Source organism: Hyperolius riggenbachi, chromosome 2 (genome assembly GCF_040937935.1).
Source record: "Hyperolius riggenbachi isolate aHypRig1 chromosome 2, aHypRig1.pri, whole genome shotgun sequence".
NCBI classification, from domain to species: domain Eukaryota; kingdom Metazoa; phylum Chordata; class Amphibia; order Anura; family Hyperoliidae; genus Hyperolius; species Hyperolius riggenbachi.
Genome location: NC_090647.1, coordinates 558,053,642 through 558,075,440, shown reverse-complemented (window position 1 = coordinate 558,075,440; position 21,799 = coordinate 558,053,642). Strand labels below are relative to the sequence as shown.

The following is a 21,799-nucleotide window of genomic DNA, read 5'->3' as shown; positions in this document are numbered from 1 at the left end:
TCTGAAATCACATGGGCTGTAGGGAAATCACATGGGCTGCAGTTGTGCAGAGCAGCCAGTAGATTGCGCTGTGTCATAACCTCGGATATCCCCTGGACTGCAGTTATATAGAGCGGCCAGTAGATGGCGCTGTGTCGTAACCTCGGATATCACCTGAGCTGCAGTTATACAGACAAGCCAGTAGATGGCGTTTCTCAGGGAAATTGCCTTGCACAGCTACATGCAGCGCTAGACTACAGCTCCCAGCATGGCTTGCGGCAGAGGAGTGCGCATGCGCAGTGCGGGAAGTTCCTGATCAGCACGCAGTTTGTGATAGAGGAGCGGAGAGGTGAGTGCTGCGCGGCTGTATTATTGTATAATTGCTCTGCTGCTGGGATATAATCACTGACTGATATACAGAGGGTGGGGGGTGCTCAGGGGATCCATGTGGGGGAAGGGATGGGGGTCCCCTGTGCAGAGGGAAGGCTGGGAGGTTACAGGTGACATTGCTGGGGTCACACACACAGGTCAGATATCACATGTGTAACATGGGCAGCAGCATGGCAGGTGATGTGTGATCGGTGTCACCAACACATAAATGTTACATAATATCCACCATACGTGTTACATAATATCACACATGTTATATTATATGGGGGAGGGGAGTGTAGAAGGGTATAGCAGGGGTCACACACAGGTCAGCTTAGATGGGCAGCAGCATTACAGGTGATGTGTGATCAGTGAGACTTCACACCTCCTGCATAGATGTTATATAGTATCCCCCATGCATGTTACACAATATCTGGGGTCAAACATACAGGTCAGCTTTTAGATGGGCAGCAGCATGGCAAGTGATGTGTGATCAGCTCAGTGTGATGACCCCCCCTCTCCCCATTTATGTTATGTGATATGGGGGGGAGCAGCAGGGGAAAATTGGGGGGTGAAGGGTCACATACATACAGGTCATCTTACATGTTTTAAAGGACAGCTGAAGGTAGAGTTATGGTGGCTGCCATATTTATTTCATTTTAAGCAATACCAGTTACCTGGCAGCTCTGCTGATCCTCTGCCTCTAATCCTTTCAGCCATAGCCCCTGAACAAGCATGCAGCAGATCAGGTGTTTCTGACATTATTGACAGATCTGACAAGATTAGCTGCATGCTTGTTCCTGGTGTGATTCAGACACTAATGCAGCCAAATAGACCAGCAGGGCTGCCGGGCAACTGGTATTGCTTAAAAGGAAATACATTTGGCAGCCTCCATATACCTCTCACCTTGGGTTCACTTTAACAGTCAGCTTTAATAATTAATCACAAGGTCAATCGTTAACTTCACAATGTGAACAGCCCAAAGCTACTGTCTTGTTTTGCTTCCGCTACATTAGCAGTGCTGACTGGTGGAATGTGACTTGCATGCTTGTTTCAGGTGTGATTCAATAGATCAGCAGGGCTGGCAGGCAACTAGTATTGTTTAACAGGAAATACATATGGCAGCCTCCATATTCTTCTTACATCACTTGTCCTTTAAGCCTGGTATACACATCCAATCTTGATTGGCAAATTGTTCCACTTCCTGGTTGTTTCATATCCTACCCTATAGAGCCATATTAATCCAAGCCAGGCACTGATGCAACCAATCGGAAACAGTCTGTATGCATGTTGGATTATTATGGCTCTGTAATATTAACAAGCTGACACATCATTGCATTCCAGTGGTTCTGGGGGTGTGGCTAGCTCATAGGAACAACACAGGTAGGATTTGCATATTCAGCAGTGATGCATTGTGGGAGACATCTCAGAGCTCACTCCAACCCAAATAATCGCAAATACCTTCTGTTTTAAGAAGCCACATTTCTGCTTTACATAGTGTTGTTAGTTAGGAGTAGGCTTTTTGGACTCTTTCAGCCCTTTACACACTCCTAGGAGTTCTGGTTCACCGTAAGCTTGCTGGACAACCTACACAACATGTTCCTAGTATGTAAAAATCTTTTGGCCCTCATGCTACATGGAAGTGTTAACATTGGCCAGTGATTGCCCAATCAAAATTGGATGTGTGTACCAGGCTTTACACATAAACATTCCCAGCCACATGATCAGACCAATGTATGTTACATCGGTGAGAAGTAATAACCACATGTAGTGTAGGAGGTACTGGGGGTTGTCCAGAATGTCACATGTTGGCTCACCCCCTTCCCAGTCAGTATTGGGGAGACATGTATAGGATAATCAGAATTGTATCTGCCACCCCCTACCTCTAGCCAGTGTAGGGGTCATGTAGAGGGGGACCCCCTTCCAGCCAGCACTATGTATATGCAGATAGGAATAAGCAGAATGTCACCTGCTCCCATATACTTCTATTAATAACAGCCTGGTGGTCTCGTCTCTAAGTTTAGCCCGGTACACAGGAGGCGGCTGGCTGTGCTGATTTATGGAAAGCCTCCTCTATATGCTGAGCGGGGAGGAGAGGGGGTGACGGGCCTGTACTGGGAGATCACATCGCCCCGGGGTGAGGCGGAGGAGCACACTCTGTTCCCTCGCCAAATAACCAGCCAGATGACATCAGAGCCCCCCCCCACTGCCCTCCAACCTCCGCCACATTCCACCAGTCAGCACTGCTAATGGAGCGGAAGCAAAACAAGACTGTAGCTTTGGGCTGTTCACATTGCGAAGTTAATGAATGACCTCGTGATGAGTTATTCGAACTGACTGTTAAAGTGAACCCGAGGTGAGAGAGATGTGAGGCTGCCATATTTATTTTCTTTTAAACAATACCGGTTGCCTGGCAGCCCTGCTGATCTATTTGGCTGCAGTAGTGCCTGAATCACACCAGAAACAAGCATGCAGCTAATCTTGTCAGATCTGACAATAATGTCAGAAACGCCTGATCTGCTGCATGCTTGTTCAGGGGCTATGGCTAAAAGTATTAGGATCAACAGGACAGCCAGGCAACTGGTATTTCTTAAAGGGACCCAGAGAAGTAAGGAAAAAAAAATCTGGACTTACCTGGGGCTTCCTCCAGACCTCCGTAGCCCGTAAGGTCCCCGGGCATCCTCTTCCTCCCTTCTGTGGTCCCACTGGAGGCTCCGGTAATCCGGCCACTTTGGCAGAAGGTGCACATCATCACGCCGGTCTCCATAAGAGTCCCGCGCATACGGGGTTCAGTCTTTAGAGAACCATGCACAGGACTCTTATGTCGACCAGCGCAATGACGCAACGCTCACGACTTCAGCCGAATTTGCCGGATTACTGAATCCGCCAGCGGGACCAAAGAAGAGCCAAAGAGGATCATCCTCCATATCACCGTCACCTCAGGTTCACTTTAAATACTCAAAGTAACACCACAATCATCGAAAAACATTTAAAATATGTGTGCAGGTGTATCTATCTACATCTGATAATTACCTTTTTTCCCCTATGTAGCTGTCACACAGATTGGGAATTATACTCACAGCTTTAAACCCTTTACTGGCACGGACTAGTCCATCTACTCTTGCTGGGTTCTCGGATGTACCTTTTTTTTTTTTTTTTTTTTTTTTTTTTTTATAGCACTCTCTGAATGGCAGTGGTATAGTCTGGCTTCCTGAATGGTGGCACACAAGCTGGCAGGCTGGTTAGCATTCCTATGTAGGTCCTCTCCAGAGTGCTTTGGAATTGAACATAGGAATCCTTGAAAATCCCCCCTAGGAAGATGGACTAGTCCAGAACCCATCAGTAAGGCCTCGTTCACATTACAGTCCGTATTTCGGCAACGTGTGCGGGAGGCCGACACGCTGTCTGATGTTTACACTGCATGCGGTCCGGGAACGCATGCTGCACACTTTTTTAGCAAGACGCGCGGCTGACCCATTCACTACAGTGAATGGGATCAGCCATGCAACGCACACAAACGTAGATGGCGTGCGATTGTGCACGTTGCGTTCCGATCACATGGCCATCTGCGTGTGATAATGTGAACGAGACCTAAGAGGTCAGATCTGTCATCTTCATAAGCCTGACTGTAAGTGGCAGCTATGGAGGAAGCAAGTCATTTACAGTGCATTTTATGCTGGGATAAATCTACATTGCATCATCCATATACACAGATTGTGTGGGAAAGCTCTCATACTACATGGAGGGGATTACATTGGCCAATCAATATTGGATGTGTGTACTTTATTAGTATCGGCATTGGGGAACATTATTAGCAACGTGTTGCAGCTACAGGGGGTGTATTCAGGATAGAACAGGAAAATTGCAGCACTCGGCAGTTTTACCGCTATAACCGACAGCAAGACACCGCATGTTGCGCAAATAGTGTGAGCCGCATTACCTAGCACATGTTTCCGGAGAACTGAGCGCTGCGATACTGTACTGTCGGGCATACCAGTAAAATAACCGTGTGCTCCTTCAGCAGAGACTGTATCGCTTTGTTCTAAATGCACCCCAGTCTCTTGTCACGCGACTACCAGCACCCTGCTGATATGATACACGCCTGTTACATGTATGTAGCCATGCGCTCTGTAACGTGTGCCATACTGATGGATTTCTCCTATCAGGACTGAACAGCGGTGACACTACAATGTCCAGCATGGCTGCAGCGAGCTGCGAGACGGCGGCGCCCGCCAACACCGAGGAGAAGAAGCCGCTGAAACCGTGCTGCGCCTGTCCCGAGACCAAGAAGGCCCGCGACGCCTGGTGAGCCCGCCTGTCACTACACACTGAGATCCAGGGTCATCCACCCCCCCCCCCCTTACACTGGCAGACTCCTCCTCCTCCCCCCCTCCCCATACACTGTCAGACTCCTCCTCCTCTACCCTTCCCCCCCATATACACTGGCAGACTTTCCCCTGCTGTGCCCTAAAGATCGATCCCTCTCTGATCGACATCTGATCGCAGGGATTATTGCTGCCACTCCCAGCACATCGATTTTTGATAGAGTTTAACATGAAATCTATTACAAATCTATTGTACTGCCGCTCTCTCAGGTGACCCCCCCTGCTAATGGTACTCCCCGTCGCCCCTGCAGAGTATTAGTGCAGCAAAGCACTCACACGTACCTCTCCGGCAAGCGCTCCCTCCTCTGTGCTGCTGTCATCTCCCGGAGAATGTAGATGGGTCACTATATGCACTGGGAGATGACAACAGCACAGAGGAAGCAGTGAGCTGGCCGGAGAGGTGAGTGACAGCACTTCACTGCCACACACTGCACATAGTTACAGGAAGCAGTGCTCTGGCCGGAGATGTGAGTGACAGCGCTTCACTGCCACACACTGCACATAGATACAGGAAGCAGTGCACTGGCCAGAGAGGTGAGTGACAGCACTTCACTGCCACACACTGCACATAGATACAGGAAGCAGTGCTCTGGCCGGAGAGGTGAGTGACAGCGCTTCACTGCCACACACTGCACATAGATACAGGAAGCAGTACTCTGGCCGGAGAGGTGAGTGACAGCGCTTCACTGCCACACACTGCACATAGATACAGGAAGCAGTGTGCTGGCCGGAGAGGTGAGTGAGAGCGCTTCACTGCCACACACTGCACATAGATACAGGAAGCAGTGCTCTGGCCGGAGAGGTGAGTGACAGCGCCTCACTGCCACACACTGCGCATAGACACAGGAAGCAGTGTGCTGGCCGGAGAGGTGGGTGACAGCACTTCACTGCCACACACTGCACTTAGATACAGGAAGCAGTGCACTGACCGGAGATGTGAGTGACAGCGCTTCACTGCCACACACTGCACATAGATACAGGAAGCAGTGCACTGGCCGGAGAGGTGAGTGACAGCACTTTACTGCCACACACTGCACATAGATACAGGAAGCAGTGCTCTGGCCGGAGAGGTGAGTGACAGCGCCTCACTGCCACACACTGCACATAGATACAGGAAGCAGTGCACTGGCCGGAGATGTGAGTGACAGCACTTTACTGCCACACTTTGCACATAGATACAGGAAGCAGTTTGCTGGCCGGAGAGGTGGGTGACAGCGCTTTACTGCCACACACTGCACATAGATACAGGAAGCAGTGTGCTGGCCGGAGAGGTGAGTGACAGCGCCTCACTGCCACACACTGCATATAGATACAGGAAGCCGTGTGCTGGCCGGAGAGGTGAGTGACAGCGGCTCACTGCCACACACTGCACTTAGATACAGGAAGCAGTGCACTGGCCGGAGAGGTGGGTGACAGCACCTCACTGCCACACACTGCACACAGATACAGGAAGCAGGGCACTGGCCGGAGAGGTGAGTGACAGTACCTCACTGCCACACACTGCACACAGATACAGGAAGCAGTGTGCTGGCCGGAGAGGTGAGTGAGAGCGCCTCACTGCCACACACTGCACATAGATACAGGAAGCAGTGCGCTGGCCGGAAAGGTGAGTGACAGCACTTCACTGCCACACACTGCACATAGATACAGGAAGTAGTGCGCTGGCCGGAGAGGTGAGTGACAGCGGCTCACTGCCACACACTGCACATAGATACAGGAAGCAGTGCGCTGGCCGGAGAGATGAGTGACAGCGGCTCACTGCCACACACTGCACATAGATACAGGAAGCAGTGTGCTGGCCGGAGAGGTGAGTGACAGCACCTCACTGCCACACACTGCACATAGATACAGCAAGCAGTGCTCTGGCCGGAGAGGTGAGTGACAGCGGCTCACTGCCACACACTGCACATAGATACAGGAAGCCGTGCGCTGGCTGGAGAGGTGAGTGACAGCACCTCACTGCCACACACTGCACATAGATACAGGAAGCAGTGTGCTGGCCGGAGAGGTGAGTGACAGCGCCTCACTGCCACACACTGCACATAGATACAGGAAGCAGTGTGCTGGCCAGAGAGGTGAGTGACAGCGCTTCACTGCCACACACTGCACATAGATACAGGAAGCAGTGCGCTGGCTGGAGAGGTGGGTGACAGCACTTCACTGCCACACACTGCACATAGATACAGGAAGCAGTGCGCTGGCTGGAGAGGTGGGTGACAGCGCTTCACTGCCACACACTGCACATAGATACAGGAAGCCGTGCACTGGCTGGAGAGGTGAGTGACAGCGCTTCACTGCCACACACTGCACATAGATACAGGAAGCAGTGCGCTGGCTGGAGAGGTGAGTGACAGCACCTCACTGCCACACACTGCACATAGATACAGGAAGCAGTGTGCTGGCCGGAGAGGTGAGTGACAGCGCCTCACTGCCACACACTGCATATAGATACAGGAAGCCGTGTGCTGGCCGGAGAGGTGAGTGACAGCGGCTCACTGCCACACACTGCACATAGATACAGGAAGCAGTGCAATGGCCGGAGAGGTGGGTGACAGCACCTCACTGCCACACACTGCACACAGATACAGGAAGCAGGGCACTGGCCGGAGAGGTGAGTGACAGTACCTCACTGCCACACACTGCACACAGATACAGGAAGCAGTGTGCTGGCCGGAGAGGTGAGTGAGAGCGCCTCACTGCCACACACTGCACATAGATACAGGAAGCAGTGCGCTGGCCGGAAAGGTGAGTGACAGCACTTCACTGCCACACACTGCACATAGATACAGGAAGTAGTGCGCTGGCCGGAGAGGTGAGTGACAGCGGCTCACTGCCACACACTGCACATAGATACAGGAAGCAGTGCGCTGGCCGGAGAGATGAGTGACAGCGGCTCACTGCCACACACTGCACATAGATACAGGAAGCAGTGTGCTGGCCGGAGAGGTGAGTGACAGCACCTCACTGCCACACACTGCACATAGATACAGCAAGCAGTGCTCTGGCCGGAGAGGTAAATGACAGCGGCTCACTGCCACACACTGCACATAGATACAGGAAGCCGTGCGCTGGCTGGAGAGGTGAGTGACAGCACCTCACTGCCACACACTGCACATAGATACAGGAAGCAGTGTGCTGGCCGGAGAGGTGGGTGACAGCGCCTCACTGCCACACACTGCACATAGATACAGGAAGCAGTGTGCTGGCCAGAGAGGTGAGTGACAGCGCTTCACTGCCACACACTGCACATAGATACAGGAAGCAGTGCGCTGGCTGGAGAGGTGGGTGACAGCACTTCACTGCCACACACTGCACATAGATACAGGAAGCAGTGCGCTGGCCGGAGAGGTGGGTGAGAGCACTTCACTGCCACACACTGCACATAGAAACAGGAAGCAGTGCACTGGCCGGAGAGGTGAGTGACAGCGCCTCACTGCCACACACTGGACATAGATACAGGAAGCAGTGCGCTGGCCGGAGAGGTGAGTGACAGTGCCTCACTGCCACACACTGCACATAGATACAAGAAGCAGTGTGCTAGCTGGAGAGGTGAGTGACAGCGCCTCACTGCCACACACTGCATATAGATACAGGAAGCCGTGTGCTGGCCGGAGAGGTGAGTGACAGCGGCTCACTGCCACACACTGCACATAGATACAGGAAGCAGTGCACTGGCCGGAGAGGTGGGTGACAGCACCTCACTGCCACACACTGCACACAGATACAGGAAGCAGGGCACTGGCCGGAGAGGTGAGTGACAGTACCTCACTGCCACACACTGCACACAGATACAGGAAGCAGTGTGCTGGCCGGAGAGGTGAGTGAGAGCGCCTCACTGCCACACACTGCACATAGATACAGGAAGCAGTGCGCTGGCCGGAAAGGTGAGTGACAGCACTTCACTGCCGCACTCTGCACATAGATACAGGAAGTAGTGCGCTGGCCGGAGAGGTGAGTGACAGCGGCTCACTGCCACACACTGCACATAGAAACAGGAAGCAGTGCGCTGGCCGGAGAGGTGAGTGACAGCACCTCACTGCCACACACTGCACATAGATACAGCAAGCAGTGCTCTGGCCAGAGAGGTGAGTGACAGCGGCTCACTGCCACACACTGCACATAGATACAGGAAGCCGTGCGCTGGCTGGAGAGGTGAGTGACAGCACCTCACTGCCACACACTGCACATAGATACAGGAAGCAGTGTGCTGGCCGGAGAGGTGAGTGACAGCGCCTCACTGCCACACACTGCACATAGATACAGGAAGCAGTGTGCTGGCCAGAGAGGTGAGTGACAGCGCTTCACTGCCACACACTGCACATAGATACAGGAAGCAGTGCGCTGGCTGGAGAGGTGGGTGACAGCACTTCACTGCCACACACTGCACATAGATACAGGAAGCAGTGCGCTGGCTGGAGAGGTGGGTGACAGCGCTTCACTGCCACACACTGCACATAGATACAGGAAGCCGTGCACTGGCTGGAGAGGTGGGTGACAGCGCTTCACTGCCACACACTGCACATAGATACAGGAAGCCGTGCACTGGCTGGAGAGGTGAGTGACAGCGCTTTACTGCCACACACTGCACATAGAAACAGGAAGCAGTGCACTGGCCGGAGAGGTGAGTGACAGCGCCTCACTGCCACACACTGGACATAGATACAAGAAGCAGTGTGCTAGCTGGAGAGGTGAGTGACAGCGCCTCACTGCCACACGCTGCACATAGATACAGGAAGCAGTGTGCTAGCCGAAGAGGTGAGTGACAGCGCCTCACTGCCACACACTGCACATAGATACAGGAAGCAGTGTGCTTGCCAGAGAGGTGGGTGACAGCACTTCACTGCCACACACGGCACATAGATACAGGAAGCAGTGTGCTGGCCGGAGAGGTGAGTGACAGCGCCTCACTGCCAGACACAGCACATAGATACAGGAAGCAGTGTGCTTGCCGGAGAGGTGGGTGACAGCGCCTCACTGCCACACACTGCACATAGATACAGGAAGCAGTGCACTGGTCGGAGAGTTGGGCGACAGCACTTCACTGCCACACACTGCACATAGATACAGGAAGCAGTGCGCTGGCCGGAGAGGTGAGTGACAGCACCTCACTGCCACACACTGCACATAGATACAGGAAGCAGTGCGCTGGCCAGAGAGGTGAGTGACAGCGCCTCACTGCCACACACTGCACATAGATACAGGAAGCAGTGCGCTGGCCGGAGAGGTGAGTGACAGCACTTCACTGCCACACACTGCACATAGATACAGGAAGCAGTGTGCTGGCCGGAGAGGTGAGTGACAGCGCTTCACTGCCACACACTGCACATAGATACAGGAAGCAGTGTGCTGGCCGGAGAGGTGAGTGACAGCGCTTCACTGCCACACACTGCACATAGATACAGGAAGCAGTGCGCTGGCCGGAGAGGTGAGTGAGAGCGCCTCACTGCCACACACTGCACATAGATACAGGAAGCAGTGTGCTGGCCGGAGAGGTGAGTGACAGCGCCTCACTGCCACACACTGCACATAGATACAGGAAGCAGTGCGCTGGCCGGAGAGGTGAGTGAGAGCGCCTAACTGCCACACACTGCACATAGATACAGGAAGCAGTGCGCTTGCCGGAGAGGTGAGTGAGAGCGCCTCACTGCCACACACTGCACATAGATACAGGAAGCAGTGCGCTGGCCGGAGAGGTGAGTGACAGCGCCTCACTGCCACACACTGCACATAGATACAGGAAGCAGTGCGCTGGCCGGAGAGGTGGTTAACAGTTGTGTCTACAATAAATTATGCAAGCTGGGGAGCTAATTATTAATTTTTTACTGTTTTTTTTTTCCTATGTGTTTTTCTCATTGATGAAATTGTATGAAGTGTTTTTGCTATATACAGTGGTGCCATTTATTAGCCTATTTTTGGAGCTTTTCTTGTTACATATGTAATAGAGGCTATTGCACACGCTGCAGGTTTATGGTGCAGATCACTTCCTTTTTATGCAGTAGCGGAGTACTGGTACACATCCTTTATAATGTGGCAAACAGTGACAGGAGAATATTGACAGAGAGGACTCCACTGTGGGGTTTTCCCTCTCTAGTGTGGATTCCCCATAGATTTCTATATGTGGAGTCTGTCTGCCCCTCATGGCTTCAAGTCCACCCTAAGCAAGAATTATATGGAGGCTGCCATATTTATTTCCTGTTAAAGAGACACTGAAGCGAAAAAAAAATGATGATATTATGATTTGTATGTGTAGTACAGCTAAGAAATAAAACATTAAGATCAGATACATCAGTGTAATTGTTTCCAGTACAGGAAGAGTTGAGAAACTTCAGTTGTTATCTCTAGGCAAACAAGCCATTAAGCTCTCTGACTCTGACTTAGTTAGTGGTGGAGAGGGATGTTATCTGACTTTTATTATCTCAACTGTTCCTGGACTATTTACTTTTCCTCTGCCAGAGGAGAGGTCATTACTTCACAGACTGCTCTGAAAGACTCATTTTGAATGCTGAGTGTTGTGTAATCTGCACATATTAGAGCAGCCTTTCTCAACCTTTTTACCTTGGAGGAACCCTGTAAATAACTTTTGGATCTCAAGGAACCCCTGCAAACAATTTTTTGGTCTCGAGGAACCCCTACATTTATTTTTCAGTAGGCGTGGTCTTTCAATAGGTTAGGCTGCTAATTTCACTATCTCCTATTACACTGCCACTCATTATACTGTCTCCTGAACCCCCAATTTAGTGCTTCTTGTTACAGTACCACCTATTATAGTGTGCTCTATTATACTTCCACCACAATGGGGTAAAATGCCAAGGAACCCCTGCAGAGTCCTCAAGGAACCCTGGTGTTCCAGGGAACCCTGGTTGAGAAAGCCTGTATTAGAGAATGTTGCAATGTTAGAAAAAACACTATATACCTGAAAATAAAAGTATGAGAATATTTTCTTTGCTGCTAATCTTCTAGTAATTATTCATAGTACACAACCAATTCACTATATCATATTTTTTTTTTCGCTTCAGTGTCTCTTTAAAGGGAACCTTAACTCAAAAAAAAAATAAAAAATCCTTACCTGGGGCATCTACCAGCCCCCTGCAGCCATCATGTGCCCTCGCAGTCACTCATGTCTCCTCTGGTCCCCCGCTGCCAGCTAGTTTCGTTATGAGTCGGCCGGCCGCCCACCATGCGTACGTTTTTACGCATTCCTGCTGGTGCAGGAAACTATTGCAGACATCAACAAGTACATTTTTACGCGTTAAAGGTGTAAATCGTAAAATTTTACGCATTACAACCGTAACACGTAAAAATGTACTTGTTGATGTCTGCAATAGCTTCCTGCACCAGCAGGAATGCGTAAAAACATACCCATGGCGGCCAGCCAACTCCTAGTCGGCAAAAACGAAACTAGCTGGCAGCGGGGGACCAGAGGAGCCATGAGTGGCTGCTCAGGCACAGGATGGCTGCATGTGGCTGGTAGATGCCCCAGGTAAGTAAAACTCATGGGGTTTTTTTTGAGTTAAGGTTCCCTTTAAACAATTCTAGTTGCCTGGCTACCCTGCTGATCTCTTTGGCGTCTGAATCACACGCCTGAAACAAGCATGCAGCTAATCCAGTCCCATTTCAACAAAACAGGTGAGTAGTACAGGAGTGGCCTACTACCCGAGACCACCACCCACGTGCTACACCACAGAGGGCAGAGTGGGCAGTCCTCCCCAGTGCCCTCACCACCTGCAAAACCACTTACCACCACTGCCCAGATTAACCACACAAACCCAGAGCATCTGATCTGCTGCATGCTTGTTCAGGGGCTATGGATAAAGATATTAGAGGCAGAGGATCAGCAGGGCTGCCGGGCAACTGGTTTTGCTTGAAAGGAAATAAATGTCAGCCTCCATATCACTCTCACTTCAGTTGTCCTTCAGTACAGTACAGTGCTGCGGTTCAGTAGATTTTCGATAGATTTCATTGTGCAATCTATTGAAGATCTGTGTGCCGTGTATGGGGGGGGGGGGGGGGGAGCGGAACCCTCCCCGATCACATTCATGTCAGAGAGGGATTGATCAGCTAGCCACATCGTCTTGCACTCTGTGGGTATGGCCACCTTTCTTCTAGGAATGCACTGTACAATTTGTATTAGATCAGATAAATAAGTATTCCCCCTTTTTTTATGAGTCGGACAAAGAATGGACATATCTGATTAATATTCAATCAATATTTGGATTGTCAATGCCACCGTTTAAAGAACGAGCGACACCCATGCTAAGCTAGAAATAAAAAAACACATATATAAGTAGATAAATACTACTTCTACTTACATAACAGATGTATTGTGCTATCCACGTAATGATTCCTGTGAATTTTATAAAGGAAAAGCAGAAAATCCTATTCTAGGCAGTGGCCATCTTGCCAAGCTAATGCTGACATCATATCCTCCCTGTTGCTTGTTTTCCCCCCTCCCTTCTCTTGCTCATTGTGTATTCATTAGCTGCCCTCCTCCCAGAGTCTTCAGACACTCCCACTGAGGTGTATACTAACAACTGCACTGTCTTTTTTTATTTACATATCCAATCGCTGAGTCACCTCAGCCTTGCTTGTAAACACAAGTAATCAGAGGGAGTTTCTGATAAGGAGCTAGGCAGGGAAATAAATGGAAGAGGAGGAATATATTCTAGATAAAAAGAACTCCCAGCATGCAACTCTTTGGCACTGTTTGGCAGTAGAGCCAGTGCTCCTAAAGTATGTGATAACTACAAAGCATAACAGCAGAAAAAGTTTTGCAAGTTTTGAATGCAGGATTAGCATCTTTATCACTTAATACACTCAGACCAGTTGCTGTTGAAATTTGATTTTTATGGTGACAATACCGCTTTAATAGATCTTCATAAGATTCAATATATGCTATAGAATAAAAATACTGTGTATTGTCTGCCTACCTTCATCTGTTGTCCTCCTGTGTACCGCTTGCACATGTGTGGATGTCTTCAGTCCTCCATTTATTCTGGCATTCTGATTGGCTGTCTGACCCCTCCTCCATCTTGTCTCTGCACAGCATCATCGAGAATGGTGAGGAGAACTGCCAGCATCTCATAGAGGCGCACAAGGAGTGTATGAGATCGCTCGGGTTCAAGGTGTGAGGCCGTCTGCATGAGTGTTTGGTAAGATGATTTATCCTTCTTTATAATGACTTATAGGACAACTGAAGTGAGAGCGATATAGAGGCTGCCATATTTATTTCATTTTGAACAATACTGGCAGTCCTGCTGTTACTCTGCCTCTAATACTTTCAGCCATAGCCCCTGAACAAGCATGCAGAAGATCAGGTGTTTCTGGCATTATTGTCAGATCTGACAAGATTTGCTGCATGCTTGTTTCTGGTGTGATTCAGACACTACTGCAGCCAAAGAAACCAGCAGGGCTGCCAGGCAACTGGTATTGTGTAACAGGGAATAAATATGGCAGCCTCCTTATTCTTCTCATTTCAAATTCTCATTTAATGATCTGTAAACATCTTAGGAGAGTTGCTGTGAGCTCCCAGGACATTCTTACTCAGATACAAAGTGTGACTCTGTCTTTATAATACAGTGTTTGGTTAGGTCTTTTTTTTCCCCTCTTATGCTATATACTTTATTGCAGAGGACAGTCAGTGACATGAAAGTGCCTGAAAGAGGTAAATATTAGGTATGTAAGTGGCTGACTCAGTCCTGACTCAGACAGGAAGTGACTACAGTGTGACCTTCACTGATAAGAAATTCCAACTATAAAACGCTTTCCTAGAAGAAAATGGCTTCTGAGAGCAAGAAAGAGATAAAAAAGGGGGAAATTCTTATCAGTGAGGGTCACACTGTAGTCACTTCCTGTCTGAGTCAGGACTGAGTCAGCCACTTACATACCTGATATTTACCTCTTTCAGGCAGAGAAAGAAAAAAAGGAACACAGCATAGTTATTTGTGTGCTAGGCACTGTACATACCCATGTCTATCTCATTATGCCACATGTCAGTTGTGGTATCCTTTAAGCTGCAGCAACTAGAGCTCGCTCTATAGTCAGTAGCAGTGTTAGGGAGTCTAGTCCAAGGATTCTTTATTGAAAAGGTGCTGGCTTACAGAACAGGAAGAAATGAGATTTGAACCCAGGTCACCTTTGTCGGAGGCAGAGCCCTCACCCATTACACTGTTTAGCCACTATGACTGTGTAGGAGCTGCAGAAGACTATACTAATCTTGTAGGACATTCATTATTTCATAGTCCTAGTCTAACGGCCTACTATATTATTATTTATTTATAAGACACTGAAATCTTCTGCAGCACTTTACAGAGTACATAGTCATGTCACTGACTGTCCTCGAGGGAGCTCACAATCTAATCCTACCACAGTCATAGGCTGTCCTACCATATTATTATTATTATGTATTTATATAGCACTGACATCTTCTGCAGCACTTTACAGAGTACATAGTCATGTTACTGGCTGTCCTCAGAGGAGCTCACACTCTAATCCTACCATAGTCATAGTCTAATGTCCTACCATATTATTAGTATGTATTTATATAGCACTGACATCTCCTGCAGTACTTTACAGAGTACATAGTCATGTCACTGACTATCCTCAGAGGAGCTCACAATCTAATCCTACCATAGTTATAGTCTAATGTATGCCCTACCATATTATTATTATGTATTTATATAGCACTGACATCTCCTGCAGCACATTACAGAGTACATAGTCATGTTACTGGCTGTCCTCAGAGGAGCTCAGAATCTAAACTCTACCATATTTATAGTCTAGATTGTCAGCTCTTCTGAGTACAGTTAGCGATATGACTTCTGACTCTGTCAGGTGCTGCAGAAGATGTCAGCCCTTTACACATAACAAAAGTATGGTAGGGGAAGTATAACACATGATTACTCTGTGTTCCCCAGTATGCTGTGACTCTCACAGGCCAGCAGGGGGCAGTATGACACATGAATAGCTCTGTGTATTCTCTCACACAGACCAGCAGGTGTAGTATCACAGCATGTCGTACTATTGGCAGGTGAATGAGGGTACGGCAAGCGAGGAAGTGTGTTGGGATGCCGCAAAAGCGGTGTTACGAGCATCGTTTCGAACTGCTATGTCCATAATCAGGAATAATAATACAGCACACCAAGAGTACGTCAGGAGAGAATCAGAAGCATGTAAAGCACAATTTATACTAGACCCTAGCCCAAGCAGATACACACACTGGGAACTTGCTAGAAGAAAATTAGTTTTGGAGTTACTTAATAGTATAAAAAGAAAAGACATAATACACAAACAAAGCCAATTTGAACATGGCAATAAGTGTGGGAAGCTCTTGGCCTATTTTCTCAAAGCTCACTCAGATACAACGGCCATAGCGGCTATTAAACAGCCTGATGGGGTATTGCTGGAGACATCTGCGGATATGGCAGAGGCCTTTAGGAATTTTTATGAGCAGACCTACTCATCCCAAACTTATGCCAATGAGAAAGAGGTAGAAGCCTTTCTTGAACAATTATCCCTACCAACTTTATTAGAGGGAGAGATGGAATCATTAGATTTACCCATTGGCCCGGATGAACTGGGAGAAGCACTCGCATGCTTAAATAAAGGCAAAGCAGCTGGGCCAGATGGAATCCCAGTAGAGTGGTATTCTAAAAATAAAACAGAAATTCTGCCTAGACTAGCCTCACTCCTTACCACTATATACGAAAAAGGTAAAATGCCTGAAACAATGAGAGAAGCACTGATCACCCTTATCTTAAAACCAGGAAAAGATCCACAGTCATGCGATTCATATAGGCCAATCTCGTTGATGAATAAAGATACAAAAATTGTATCTAAAGTGCTGGCAATCCGGCTAGAAAAAGTTATGCAAAGAATGGTTCATCCGGACCAATGTGGGTTCATCGGGGGGAGATCAACTAGAATGAATATACGTAGACTCCTTTCCAATATTCAATTCCCTCATTCAAATTCTAACACCAGAATAATTCTGTCCCTTGATGCCAACAAGGCATTCGATTCTATCGAATGGTCGTACTTAGGGCAGGTCCTTAAAAGCTTTGGACCTCGATTTTGTAAATGGATCCAAATTCTGTATACCAAACCGTCAGCAAGGATCAGGGTCAATCAAAATATTTCCAAGCCCTTCCAAATACACCGTGGCACTAGGCAGGGATGCCCGCTGTCCCCTTTGCTTTTTGCTCTAGCGATAGAGCCATTGGCACAGGCAGTACGGGGGGACCCTAATATTAGAGGCCTTAAAATTACAAACATAGTGGAGAAAATTTCGCTATACGCGGACGACATGCTCATATACCTAGCAGACCCGGGCCCTTCCTTGGTTGCTGTTTTAGAATTATATGAAAGGTTTGGTCAATTATCAGGACTCACCATTAATTGGACAAAGTCAGTACTATTTCCCATAGACATATTCGATCATAATATAATCACCCCAATTTCTAAGCTGTTGATAGTCGATAAATTTAAATATTTGGGCATCTGGGTACATAGAAACGTTCACTCATTTGAAGCTAATAACATTCAGCCAATAATTACAAATATTGAATCCCAATTAAAACGATGGTCAAATCTACCACTCAATCTATATGGCAGAGTATGGTCAATAAAGATGATCATTGCTCCTAGGCTGCTCTACATTCTGCAGATGTCTCCAGGCTGGCTACCACAAAAAATCTTTAAAAAAAATAGACTCCATGCTATCTAGCTTTCTATGGGCGGGAGGCACTCCGAAAATCGCATTGCGAACTATCCGCCTAACAATATCTGATGGCGGATTAGCCCTACCCGATTTCCATGCTTATTACTTGGCTTCCCAACTTGTGCCCATAAAGAACTGGCTGAGTTCAACAAGAACACACTCAGATATGAACACGGAGGCGGACATTGCCACCTCCTATGAAGCACTATGTTCTGCCATCTATAGAGGTAAAGTCCCAATAGGAGATGAAGGTTCATATCTAATACAACACACAATTAAGGTCTTTCAGAAGGCCCAAAAGTCATGTGACCCCCTTCCTGCCACTATCAGGGCCGGATTTCAACTTTTTACCACCCTAGGCCAATTGTCAATAACCGCCCCCCCCCCCCCCCCCCCCAACTACTATACTACCATGACAGGGTAGTGGAAAAGAAAGAGCACAAGATGGGATAGAGAGGAGTGGAAAAAACAGGGAGCACAGGATGGGAGGAGGGAGGAAAACACAGGGAGCACAGGATGGGGGAGAGGAAGAGACCAGGAGCACAGGATGGGAGAGGAAAAGACAGGGAGCACAGGATGGGAGAGAAGGGGAGAGGAAGAGACAGGGTTGGAGAGGGGAGGTAGAGGGAAAGACAGGGAGCACAGGATGGGAGAGAAGGGGAGAGGAAGAGACAGGGTTGGAGAGGGGAGGTAGAGGGAAAGACAGGGAGCACAGGATGGGAGAGAAGGGGAGAGGAAGAGACAGGGTTGGAGAGGGGAGGGAGAGGAAAAGACAGGGAGCACAGGATGGGAGAGAAGGGGAGAGGAAGAGACAGGATTGGAGAGGGGAGGGAGAGGAAAAGACAGGGAGCACAGGATGGGAGAGAAGGGGAGAGGAAGAGACAGGGTTGGAGAGGGGAGGGAGAGGAAAAGACAGGGAGCACAGGATGGGAGAGAAGGGGAGAGGAAGAGACAGGATTGGAGAGGGGAGGGAGAGGAAAAGACAGGGAGCACAGGATGGGAGAGAAGGGGGGAGGAAGAGACAGGATTGGAGAGGGGAGGGAGAGGAAGACAGAGCACAGGATGGGAGGGGGAAGAAAAACAGGGAGCACAGGATGGGAAGGGAAGAGACAAAGAGCGCAGAATGGGAGACATAAAAAGTGATGGGAAGAAAAAAACCAGATTGAGAAAAAGGTTGACAGGAAAAAAGAGGGAAATAGAACCCATGGTGGGATAGAGAGGAGAGGAAAAGAGAAAGTGTGATGGAGAAGTGAAAAAAAAGCAGCTTTCACTTGTGAGTGGAGTGACTGGGATTAGGCATAGTAAAGGCAGGCATGTTAACACAGATCATTCCAGACCAGGGGGCAAGTCACCTTATCTAAATTGCAGATATCTGACTGCAATCATCATTGTTTGCTTACTTGTTGTCACTTCAGCAAAGTGTTCCGTCTCTGGCACTGACTCTCCAGACAGTAAAATAGCCCTTATATCTCCCGGCAGGAAGAAAACGTCACACAAGGCAGCCGGGAAGTAGAGGAGGCGGGGGCGGAGCATGTCGGGAGACTGTGAGCTGAGCTGCAGGCTGCAGCCAGGAAACACACAGCTGCTGGCTGGCTCGTGGCTCCTGCTACAACTGCCTGGGACAGAGTGAGAGAGTCTGCCTAGTGCCAGTACAAGCTGGATGCCATGTGCAGGCAGGCTCGCTCGAGTCCAAGGCAGAGGGCAGCAGCTTCTCTACTCACATGCTTCCTATCTCCTCCTCAGTCCTCCGGGCTCCCGCCTTCTCGTATCCAGGCAACCACAGCCTCCTCCACCTGACCTGCTCTGCTCACACATCGCACTCGAGCAGAGCGGCAAGCGGGGAGAGTGGCTGCAGACAGGTGGCGGGCGACTGAGCTGACAGCAATGACAGGTGCAGTTAACCTGTCACCCGCCCCACGGAAGGTAGCAAATTTCATCGCCCTAGTCCTGGGTCTCGGGTGCCTGCCCCTAAATCCGGCCCTGGCCACTATATCACCTAATTTACCTCTGTGGCACAATGACCAGCTCGGAATTTAAAAAAATCCCGGACGTTCATTTCTGGTGCAAAGCAGGTATTAAATATATCAACCAACTATATTTTGAAGGTTCCTTTAAGGACTATGCCACTCTGAGACAGGAATTCCAACTTCCACCACACTGGCTCTTCAGATACTTCCAAATTAGACACGCACTAAAAACCCAGATTGGGCTACATGGGGTCAGTCTAGCCCCAATGCCATTGGAACTTTTCCTTCTGCAAATAGACACAGATAAGCAAATATCGAGGTATTACAGTTTTATACTTTCAGCTAAATATAATAACATTGTCAATATTTATAAGCTCAAATGGAGGTTTGGGGACGGGGATATCACTGACTCAGAGTGGCAGGAGTTCCAGGATACCTATTATAAGACCGTTATAGCATCGAAGGACAAAGTAATTCAGCTCAAATGGCTTCACCAGGCCTACTTGTCACCATCCCGATTGGCAAAAATGGGAAGAGGGGCTACAGACTTATGCTTTAAGTGCAATGCGATAAATGCTAACTTCTTACACTGTGTCTGGTATTGTCCCCAAGTGCAGAACTTCTGGAAGACTGTAACTCACTTCCTATCAGATAAACTTAAACTCCCACATGTTATGACATACCAAGCCTGCATGTTGGGAATTTTGGGAGACATAGGTTGTGGCATACATAAGAAAACATTGATACGTATTTTGTTGTTCTATGCTAGGAAGTCCCTTACCTCCAAATGGAAGCAAAACACGGTACCCTCCCTAAACCAATGGAAGGAAACAGTAAACAGTATACTCCCCTTGTATAAACTCACCTACCAAGCTAGATCACAATATAGGAAGTTTGATAAGGTCTGGAATGTATGGATTGATGCATTTGATACGGTAAAGGTGGCCATACACTGGCCCGATTCCCGGCCGTTTCGACAGCAGATTCGATCCTGGGATCGAATCTGCTGCCAATCGTTCGCGGTAAACGCCGCCGACGATCCGATTTCCTCCCGAAATCGGATCGGTCCGTCGATCGCGCCGTGCGGGAAATTACCCTCGATCGCCCGCGGGTAAAGTGCGCGTCGCTAGCGGCGGCCGATCCGATGAAAAATACATTACCTGATGCGGGCTCCCGGGCGTCTTCTCTGCATCTTCTCAGCGCTGCACCAGCTCCATCCCGGCGCTTCCTGGGTCACTGCAGTGACCCAGGAAGTTCAAATAGAGGGCGCTCTATTTGAACTTCCTGGTCACGGAGTGACACAGGAAGCGCCGAGATGGAGCAAGAACAGAGCGGTGCAGCGCGGAGAAGACGCCCGGGAGCCAGCGTCAGGTAATGTATGCCGGGGGGGGGGGGACAGGCGGCAGGAGCAGCTGAACAGATTGTGATCGGTTTCAGGCTGAAATCGATTCACAATCTGTTTGCAGTAAAGGCAGCCATACGATCCCTCTCTGATCAGATTCGATCAGATAGGGATCTGTCAGCTGGTCGATCTGATGGCACATCGACCAGTGTATGGCTACCTTAATTCCTCATCTTGACATCTCGGTAATGGTACAAGACCTTCACTGATAACACTATCACTTAGGCTTATCATGCCCTATTGATTGCTCTTCTGAGTTCCCTGGCAAATCAGAACGATATTTGATTGCTATCTCTGAATATGTGAATGCAATAATGACTGGATGTGTATATAACCCAGATAAGATTTGATAAACTGTAATGGCACTAATCACAATCAGCGGTTGAAGAACACCAAACTGTTCTGTTTATTGTTGTAATGTTTATATGTGTTAAACAAAACTAATAAAAACTCTCTTTTAAAAAAAGGTGTAGTATCACGCACAGGCCAGCAGGGGGCAGTATGACACATGAGCACATAGCAATTTGTATTCTCCATGTTATCAGTGTCCAGTCACGTTTGCTTTGCTCTCTTGCAGGGGTGCTTCCTTTTGACGCTGGTTTTGCATTTTTAAATTATTTCTTGGAGCGTGAGAACGTGGAAGAGAAGTCCTGGGCACGGTGTCCCTTTTTCTCCTGCTGATGTAATAATATAAAGTTTATTTTCACATTCTAATAAAATATATAGTGAATAAATTCAAAGTCTTGTGTTTCATGTTGTTCATATTCTGCTGGAAGAGGCCAGCGAGGATCTTCTCCATTAACTTCCTCCAAGGAGAACTTTGCTGTTCTCTTTAGAGAATTTGTCCCTCAAGTGGTTTCCCCACTTTGCATTATGTTTGGCCCTCTTTAGAACACCAGGGAAGCTATATTGGGGAGGGATGGGGAAAGCACTAGACACCAGGGAAATGTATAGGGGAGGGTGGGGGCCTCTAGACACCAGG

The 21,799-nt window shown here is 48.6% G+C and overlaps 1 protein-coding gene across 1 annotated transcript; it reads left to right on the top strand.

The window, feature by feature from the left end:
• Window positions 1–108: 108 nt before the first annotated feature.
• On the top strand, window positions 109–21,551 carry COX17 (cytochrome c oxidase copper chaperone COX17). The gene is made up of 4 exons (XM_068270894.1): window positions 109–328; window positions 4,515–4,653; window positions 13,777–13,882; window positions 21,395–21,551. Exons 1-3 carry the CDS (start codon window positions 124–126, stop codon window positions 13,859–13,861), a joined length of 429 nt encoding a protein of 142 aa, XP_068126995.1. The 5' UTR covers window positions 109–123; the 3' UTR covers window positions 13,862–13,882; window positions 21,395–21,551.
• The last annotated feature ends 248 nt before the right edge of the window (window positions 21,552–21,799 follow it).